Source organism: Trachymyrmex cornetzi, unplaced genomic scaffold (genome assembly GCF_001594075.2).
Source record: "Trachymyrmex cornetzi isolate Tcor2-1 unplaced genomic scaffold, Tcor1.1 scaffold1501, whole genome shotgun sequence".
NCBI classification, from domain to species: domain Eukaryota; kingdom Metazoa; phylum Arthropoda; class Insecta; order Hymenoptera; family Formicidae; genus Trachymyrmex; species Trachymyrmex cornetzi.
This window is the reverse complement of record NW_017296094.1, coordinates 154,955-165,150: the sequence shown is the minus strand read 5'-3', so window position 1 is coordinate 165,150 and position 10,196 is coordinate 154,955. Positions and strand designations below refer to the sequence as shown.

At 35.1% G+C, this 10,196-nt stretch overlaps 1 protein-coding gene across 2 annotated transcripts; it reads left to right on the top strand.

The window, feature by feature from the left end:
- Positions 1 to 436: 436 nt before the first annotated feature.
- Positions 437 to 10,158, top strand: LOC108758099 (extracellular matrix protein A). 2 transcript variants are annotated; one of them, XM_018502884.1, is made up of 8 exons: positions 437 to 696; positions 1,231 to 1,522; positions 2,519 to 2,612; positions 3,589 to 4,619; positions 6,552 to 6,719; positions 7,061 to 7,262; positions 8,817 to 9,120; positions 9,895 to 10,158. In XM_018502884.1, the coding sequence occupies exons 1-8, from the start codon at positions 639 to 641 to the stop codon at positions 10,062 to 10,064; spliced, it is 2,319 nt and encodes a 772-aa protein (XP_018358386.1). In that variant the 5' UTR covers positions 437 to 638; the 3' UTR covers positions 10,065 to 10,158. The 2 variants fall into 2 exon arrangements, with proteins under 2 accessions (XP_018358386.1, XP_018358385.1); XM_018502883.1 differs by lacking the exons at positions 6,552 to 6,719; positions 7,061 to 7,262; positions 8,817 to 9,120; positions 9,895 to 10,158 and having other exon boundaries at positions 2,519 to 2,600; positions 3,589 to 5,247.
- Positions 10,159 to 10,196: the final 38 nt, after the last annotated feature.

Sequence of the window (10,196 nt, the reverse complement as noted above, 5' to 3'; positions counted from 1 at the left end):
TTTTTTACAATGCGCTTGAGACTAGAGAAGCCTCTAGGCCAGTCCGCTGTGATTATTGGTCGTCGATCTAAAAAAAAGTAACGGAAAAGTAACGAAAAGTTACTTTCTCAAGTAACGGTAACTGTAACGAGTTACTTTTAAAAATCGGTAAGTAATAACGGTAACTTGTTACTTTTCCTACTCGGTAACGAGTAACTGTAACTTGTTACTTTTAAAAAGTAACTTTCCATTCCCTGCTACATACTATACTTTACGTCACGTATATTATAGAATTTCAGAAATAAAAGTGCGCTTTTATCGATAAAAGCGCGTTCTGAATACGGGCCATAATCCATAGAAGATCGTGCATCTTAATTGTTTCTATGACAACGAAATTAAAGAATTGATAAATAGATATTTTCGTATCTCTCACAATCGATTTTCGCTTAGCTTCACACTTTCAGTCACATGTTGAAGCACACTTTGTCAGTGATAAATCAATAAACCAAAAACGACAAAATCGATTATACAAAAATGTAAGCCAAAACTTTGCATAAATGCTCCTGTCGATTGTATTATCTGTTCCAAATCGTAAATGGCATACCTGCGCGAAGTTCCCACTTTCGAAAAATTAGATTTTATCTCGAAGAAAAATCAATATGTCCTTCCGTAATGAAATTGATGGTAACAGACGATGTCCTAGCACCGGTTGCTGTGGTTAGTATATATTGAATAACCACACATAAGTACAATGATAGCAATTTCACGGTTCTGAAGTTAAAATATCCATATTTTTTATATGTATATGTAATTAAATATTTTATTATCTTTTATCATTTTTCATTAATATTCATAAAATTTGATATTTATCATCATTTATAAACAGGAATATTATAATAGTTTTCATTAATAGTCATTGTATAATACGGATTTAATTACATTTCATCGAATTATTTTAGGAAAAATTATAATTTTTAATTATCATAAAAAGTCATTAATCATTATAATACTATGCATATAAAAGTATGTAAAGAATAAATGTATTATTCAGCTTACACAAGAAAAATACTGTTTAAAGAGACTTATTTTGTAACTGAATAAATGTATATATTTCTTTTTGTAACAACAAAGTATTGAGATCCTAAAAATTCACATTGAAAGTGTTTTTCTTTCTTTTTTAATATCTCTTCATTCATAACTCGTATATGTCTCGAGAATGCAATGGCTTTTAGCTTGCATTTTGTGATACAGGAAACAATTGTGCATCAGGCGAAAGCAATTGTGAGGCGTGCATATCTTCGTGTAATTGCCAAAGTAACGTAGGATATCTGAATCACGGCGCTTGTAGCGGTTTGCGACCCACCGGAACCGCCGCGACGGCCGCGTGTCCCGGATCATGTCAGTGCGTCGAGGAGGAAATTTGGAATAGTAACGTGCCACCTAAATCGAATTACCGATGGTTGAATAACTTTACTGAGCTTCGCCGTCAATGGAGCGACCATGGTCGTCAGCAGGCATACAAGTGTCGCTGCAGCCGACCATGGTAAATAACAAGGGTTTAGCAATATCGATGTCTCAGGCGCGAATGAAATCGATGTACTACTTGTGACACGATGATGAAAAGAATAATAGTTCTGTATTAATCTAGAACATTTGCTCATTTTTCTTATTTCCAAATGACAATGGTATCGGTTACTCTTGTTCTAAAGTATTTCAATAGTCCGTATTAATAATGCTAACGATAAGTAAATTTTATATGTAATTGAAGTCATTAAGCATTGAACTATGCCTTCAATAATCATTAAGCGATCCAATCTGCGAAAAGTTAGGACAAACAAAGACAAATTTTTAAAAATTCTGATTAAACTACTTTTGGTAGTCAGTATTATAACACAGTGTGATAAGTGATTTCAATTTTTTAAATGTAGTTTTACATTATTGTATATTTTATTTAAGTTTTATAAGAAGACAGATACACATTGAACTACATATTACATATTATTCCAAAATTGAATTTGACAGTGTGCTTATTTTTTCTTTCCCTTTATGTTAATAATTAGATTATTTGTATTTACAAAAATTCAGATTACACAAATATTTTATTATAAAAAATGTGAAATGTATAAAAAATTTTATGTTACATTAATTAAACTTATTTCTTTATATGTAAAAATTTACGTATCTATAGCAATATTGTATTATTCAATAGCGATAGCTTTTTAGAGTTAAAGAACGTTGTAAATTTAGTAGCCTTCGCTTTCGGTTGTTTTTGGTGCGTAAGAAAAATATTGCCCGTATGCGACATCGCAATGTTTCAGGGTAAACTTATTGACCGTTTGTAAGAAAGTGGAGTTAGTGCTTATCTCTGTTTTCGTGAAAGCACTGTCCATTTGTAGTGTCGCCATTTCTTTCTTCTTTATTTTTGTTTATAGAAAGAATTCTCAAATGAATATGAACACTAAGAGAATATTTCCCTTCAAAGATGTTGAAAGAATTATTGAATTTCCTTATTTTGCACCGTATTGCATTTTGTTCGCAGCAGAACTGTCGCTTCGTGCCGACCGTGTCTTTCAGCAACGGCCCCGTGTTCCGGTACTATTTTACTTACATCGGACTGTCAGGTACACACCAAGGTGGATTCCTCGTTGAGATACCCTTTAAAATGCGCTTGAGATTCCTTTGAGGTAGTAAATTTTGCATGTTTTTACTATGATGAGAAATAGAAGTAAAAATGTCGTCAGCACAAAGAAAACAACTAAGATTTACTTAATCTCGCTATTCAGTTTAAGATTGCTTAATTTTTACTTAAAAAATTCTAATATTAGTAATAAAATAAATATAAAATATAACATATAAATATAAATATAAATATATATAAATATAAAAAATATATACAATTTTATATTAAACATATTCCTTACTCATATATTAAATTTACGTATTGATATATAATATCATACATACATATATATTTTTTAATCTGCAATAGTAATTCTAATATTAATAATAGCTATAATTATATTTCCGTAAAATATTGTATTAAAACATACCTATTTGAATTCAAATTTAAGTAGTCACTATATAATTATGACAAACTGATGGAATAGCAGGGTTAAGAAGTGCAGAATGAACAATGCAAGGTGCGGATATGTTTCTGACATCCTGTGTACACTTTAATTAAATTTGATGGGAAGACTGCAAGGATTTAATTCAGGCGCGGTTGGTTCGCGCACTCGATTTATGTAAATTAGCATAGTATAGTAGTATAGTTAGAAGTAGGCGAACGTTTCAAAGTTTCTTAATTATTCGGTAAAATCCGTAAAGTTGGCCAAACTAATTTGTATACAGACTTTAATGGCTTAGTAATTGGAACGTTTAAAATGTTAAACGATTAAAATGCAACCTTAACTCAGCTGCTGTAACTTTAATATGCACGGCCATTATGTCTATTACATTTATCATTGCGTAATTTAAAAGGATATCATCGTGATTACGTTGCGATTTTTACAAACGAATAGAGTTTTAAGACGATGATTCCGGTAACTGCGGTTCGAGCGATAAGTCGTGCCTCGCTTTGTAACTGTCGTCAGATTCTTCTATCTTCGACAGAAATGCTGTGGGAGCCGTCGTTTAGCGGGTGGAGCAAGCAAATCGGAAATGGCACCGGTAGATAAATCGTCATCACCCGAACCTCTGAAACGAGAAGCAGGCGGTGGTTGCCCACCGTCAAGCTGTAGCTACCCATCGACCCGCTATAATTCTCCTAACGCGGAATGCTCATCGACCGCTTCGTCTTGCTGTTCTTCGCAATGCAGATATCCTTCGTCACGTCGGACATCCGATTGTCAGCCCTGTGCTCTGAAATCCATCTTAAAAAAGCGCAATTGTTGCCATTCTAACACGAATAGCTACTGCCTGTGCCAACCGATACCACGCGGCTGTAACTGCCCTCCGCCAATTCAGGTGGACGCACGTGCTACTCACGAGTGTTCCTGCGACTGCCCATCCAGCCCGGAATGCGCCTGTCCACCTAGCGAACGAAGATTCCCAAAAGCGACGATTAAATGTCCCAACGCGCGTCTCTGCTGTCCATCTCCTCAATTACCACCCAGCCCCAAGTATCATTGCCCATGTCAACCAAGGTGTCCGCCGTCACCCTGCAATCCATGCACATCTTTTAAGTGTCGACGACCCGTTTCAACCAAGGATTCTTGCCAACCTAACTCACCATGTCCATCCTGTCCACCTCGCCGGCCAATTTCGACCACTTCGTCTTGTCGTCCTCCGACGCCTTGCAGAAAATTGACCTTCTGCACTGAGCGTAACGATCGACTCTCTTCGCCCTGTACAGGTCAGTCTTGGCGTGAGATCACTGGCGATAAAATCTCGGAAAGTAGCATCTGTAATGAACAAAATGACGATAAGGCACAAGAGACATATAAAAAAGATAGTAACTATTGCTACGCGACGGATCGCGCTGAATCCGAGGATGAGTTCAAATATGCTGATCAAAATCGCAATTTAATATTGGACGAGGAATCTATACAAAATTCAACGTCAAAAACATTTATTAATTTAACGGAGACCACAAATCCTTCGAAGTCTGTCGATCCTGACTCGTGTGATGTGCCGGAGCAAAAGGATGAGATCGCTTTTGAAAATGCAACAAAGGCTTTTGAAGCATGTACCACTGAAAAATCTTCGAAGGATTCATGGTACACTCCTTCATGTACCCATATTCCATCCGACAGCGGTACAAAGTCCGATTGTTGTGTATTCCGCGAGGAATATCCGGCCGTTGGCGGAAACGTGTCTGGAAATCCTGTTTTGGCAAGATTATTGAGTCGTATGAAATCATTTAATCGGGTAAGAGATTTATTAGCGCCAAATAAAACGCTGCTTCGACATAGCGTTACTTTTCGCGACGTTCCGCGAGCGCGTGTCAGATTGTTGGCGGATGCTTCAATAAGCAAAAGCAACCCGACAACCACATCGACACGTGGAATCGACAGACGACGCAGGAATGGTGGATCTTTGAAAGAAGATACTAGCAGCTTACCTCGAGAAAATTGAGTAATGCTATTGAACGCGTTTTAAAACTGCGGTCTTCTACTATTCGCGACGGTTTAATCTTCTTTACCTAAGTGTAAGAATGTTGCTAGTTTTATCACTTTGTAAATCAAGACTGCTCGCTTTTATTACATTTTAAAATAATTAGCGACAATAGGAATAAGAAAGTTGTGAATAAAATTCCGAGAGAATATTTATCTGTAAGATATTTCTGCTATTTTAATACTGAAAATTAATTATTAATACGTCTAAAAGAGAGAAGAGAGAATATTTTAAATAAAAATCTAAATATTTTCAAAAATCGATGAATTAGTATTTTAGTATCAGTAAGCTCTTTTTCTCTACATAAATTCCTTGTTCAAAATGATATTTTACAAAAATACGTTAAAAGTTATTTTAATGTTTTATGCGAATATATCTAATATTTTATATTTTACACAAATTCACTTATATGACTCATAAAAAATGGGATTAAATATTGCTACAAAATTACAAGCCTTCTTAATTCCATCGATTTTAAATTAAACAACGTATACATTTAAAATCCACAAAAAATAAATTTGTATATAAGTGTTCAAAAATTTTAAGAAACTTAGGAAATTTGTTTTGTTAATTTAATTATGTGTAATGCGAGAGAAACTGATGTTTACTATACCTTATGTTGTAACCAAAGGACCAATGTGACACGTGGTGTGGTGCATCCAGTAGGTGTCAGCTGTACGTCGAAGGAAACAACGATAGCATACGTGCAAACAAACGAAAAGAAGAACATGAGTGCATGCTGTGATGTGTTTTCTAATCTTGGTGGCATCGGCTATTCGACTCTTATACCGAGCCCGTTGGCATTAATATCCTTCGCTCTGCTGATTCTTATAGCTGTTATCTGGTCCTCCGGTTCAGCCTTTTATCGTCGTTACTTATTACGCAAGAGAGTCTGCTGGAAATATTTGAGCTTATAATTACACAATGTATCCTTGTACGTGCGATTAAGACGAAATGTTAATTAAATTTAGACGAAATAAAAAATAAAAAATTTTAATTTTCTCTAATAATCAATAAAAATTTAAATTTTAATCAAAATGCGTAAGTAGATATGGAAGCAAACATTTGTAAATTTTGAAAATTTGCAATCAAAGTTAGCGTGAAATATAAATTTGATCAATAGCCTGTAAGCTATGCATTGTTATCAAATATAAAACTCATGGCACAATAAAAATACTCGTAAAATGTAAAACAATGTATAACTATAAATAAATGATTTATCAACGAACGTACCAAACCACGAAGAAGAGAATATTAATTCTTTTATTTTATTGTATATTATTTTTCCTGCGATTTAAATCTATAATTCTAATATAAAATACGTATAATTCTAATTAAATGGCGAGAATGTATATAGCGATTACTTTGCGAGATTTTTTTTAATATACGCGGTACATAATAATTTAGCCTCCCCCATCACATCGGGAGTGACATGGCGAATGACGTTCGCGCTTTCTATCAGTCGGCGAAATGACGTGCCGGAGAGCGTTTCCGTTCACGTTTTTGACGGTGTTGGTGTTCTGTGCTACATTCCGACGAGGTGCTCCCGCTGTCGCCGGAACCATCGAAAATAAGAGTGTCACTGAGAAAGCGCAACCAGAGGGTTGCATTGAGTGCGGATATTACAGGTACACGCGATCGCAGTTAAAGTTGAACATAATCAAAGACTGTAGCATAATATAGAATGACCGCAAAGAAGCTTGAAGAAAAAATTATTCAGCAAAAGAATATTAGAGGATATTAAGAATATTAGAGTTTCCATTCTTCTGTGCATTTTTTTCTTAATTTGTATTATAAGGAGTTATAATTTAAGATGAAAAAGGGTACTTTTCTCAAAATATAACTCTAAAAAATATTGCTTTTCTTTCTAATTATAACTCTACTTATAAATTAGAAAAATAAAAATAAAAATTCGATAAGCTGCTGTAATCAATATTAAAATCTTTTTTCATTCATTGTATATAAATAGATGTCCAGAGAATCCTGGAAAATGCTTGTTGGGCTCGGTTCCTGATCCTTGTGGATGTTGTCCGGAGACTGGTTTGTGTGCTCGTCTCCTCGGTGAACCATGTTGGAACGCGAGCATTCCACTTTTATCTCCAAAAAGCCGTAATGATGGATACTGCGCAAGAAATTATCTATGCGAGTTACGCTCCGATCTACAAGAAAAGGTACAAAAATGCAGTTCGTTTTTACAAGCGCTAAATGAGATCTTTAAACGCATGATTAATTTTACTTCAATATCTAACGCGAGAGACAAAGTTTAATATCTTACAAAATCGTTTTTCGCAATATCGCAGAGAATGTGTATGTCGCCTTATTGCATCTCTGAAATTTTCAATTTAGTTGTGTACGCGAATTTCTAGAGTTTATTCGCTTGTTGCACTACATTCGAACATAACTGTTTGTGTTACTGATTGAGTTATCCTATTTTTGAAAAAGACTCGGTACACACCTATGTTGTCACATGCTCAACAATTGATAGATCACATGTTTGGATCGTGTACTTTTTCAGGTATAACAATTGACTCTCGTTCGATCTCGTCTGATTTCGCACAGTCTCGTAATGGCTGTCTAACAACTTACATGATACTGTCACTGATTTAACATAATCGTATATATAGATAATCCGAAAGTCAATTTAAAGACAAAGACATCACAACAATTGTTTTATTAGACATATTATTTTATTAATGTCTCTATTTTTCTTCAATAAATTTTATAATATATGAATATAATAATTTACACGTTATTGCTTTTACATACTAGATTCCTTTAAAGAGTAGATTCTTTTCAAGAGCATTCGTTGAATTCGCGCAAAGCTAAGAGCACGAATCACATGGGATATTTATCACCTCTGTAAGTGATAAATTCACTTTCCCAATTAAGACCTAAGGAGACCACGTTCTAGATCACTCGGTCTCAATGAGCGCGGTAATAAGATATCCCGCTTTCTGGGTTAGTTTGACATAAAAATGGGAATCACGAGTCATTGCGCAAACGATATCTAACGCAGTCTCGCGTATATCATCTACCCACTGTGCTATGCTGTCAGTCAGATCTAAGCTTCAAGATTGCAGTCACCGACGACTTACGGTCGCTGACCCGCTCCGCTGGCCTTTTCGCATCTAATTTCGTCTTATCGTGCATCGTGGGCCGTGATCGCATTGTGAGAATATATGCTCACACACGTCATGCAATCAAACAATCAGGCAGACCGTTTATGATAGACACGGGCTGGATAAGAATACTTTTCGCTAAATAGTCTTAAGGGGTAGGAGCCGTATTAATAGCCATAGATCCCTCAAAGCTCGTTCCTGTTGACTGTATACGAATACTAATTGTTTACATCAACTATTTAATTACATTAAACTTATACTTTAAACTGTTTAAACAGACATTAATTATTTTCCTGGTTGAGCGAACTATCTATGAAGATAATTCGCGTCAAGTGTTATGTTTGTACCAGTTCTGTAGAAATTCTCAGGATATAGCGAAGACGTGCTGGCGCACAAAGTACCACATTACCAACTTTAAACGATTTAACTTCTCCATAGTAAAATGCGGGGCAATTGTTTTGTCTCTAAATATCAAATGATAGTCATTCTGTCTGCGAAGTGAAAAAAAAAACAGTAGCAATAAGAAAATTACTGTAGCAACATCTTACAGTATAGAAAAAACATGCGTAAAATTAACAAAAACAAATAAATTTAATTTCTATACAGGATGCACCGGAGGCAGCTTGCGTCTGTATGGAACAGAGCCCAGCCTGCGGTAGCAATAACGAGACTTACTCGACGCCATGCGCGTTGCACGAAGAGGCGATGAAACTCAGGAACTCATCTTCCTTGAGATTGCAGCATCTCGGTCCTTGTGAAAGTAGACCTTGGATTCTGTCAACTTTGGAAGATGTTGTCTCACCTTTTGGTCAACGCGTCGCACTTAATTGTGAGGCAAAGGGCTTTCCAGTGCCGGATATCTTTTGGGAATTTCATTCAGCTGATGGGAGAAGAGTATTAAAATTGCCGGGTAATGCAATATACAATATTAATGTTACAATAAAATATTTCACAAAATATTTACGATACATTAACTGAAATAAAACATAAATTAATTAAATTGTTTTAAATATAACTGTGGGTATAATGTCGAATGAATAAAATTAAAAATTTATCTGTGTGATATATATAGTAGTATTCAGTAACATTTAAACCTCCATCGGCAATATGAGGTCTGGCATTATCGATCTTTTAATTGTGAATTGTAGAGGTAGATAAATTTAAATCTGTAAAAGGTGAGTGAAATAAAATCCGACTTCTATGATGGTAAAAACTCGTTGTTAAAGCTTTGACAAGTATATTAAAATCTTTTTACATTTTCATATAATCCGGAGCAATAAAAAAAATTGCTCTGTTTCTCAAAGACTTCTATTGCGCGCGCGCTGACACACTGAAAAAAAGATTGGCTGCTGCAACAAATTAGATGTAAAATATGGCATAGCATTTTTAATTGGCTGTAGCAGCCAATTTTTGGTTGTGTTAGCCTATCTGCAATGTCAATATAGGATTTCGACAGGCTAACACAATCAAAAATTAGCTGCTACAATCAATTAAAAATGCTATGCCATATTTTACCATCTAATTTGCTGCAGCAGTTAATATTTTTTTCAGTGCAGAAAAGTTAAAATTCCATGTTGTCGGCGCAGGATTAAATTTGCTTGAGATTTACTTTAGTTGCTGTGTATAATTATACAAACATGACGTATTGCAGAATTTAATATAATCTGTATAGTTTTATTTATAGGAGAGGAGCATCAGGCGACCATACACACAAGCGATGGTCCAGAACCACTCATGCGAACATCTTGGATGCAATTGGCTCGGCTAGATGAGGAACATATGGGGATGTATTATTGTATTGCTAACAATTCCATAGGCGAAGCAAGCACATCTTCAGTCGTGTCCATGTTGTGAATGTGCTTTTATCTTGTGAGACAATCTGTCATGTATAACTGCTGTGTTCACGAATATAATGCAAAAAGGGAAACGAGTTAACTAATATGTTTGAGAAGTTTATTTTTTAACAAACAAACGCATGAAGAAATC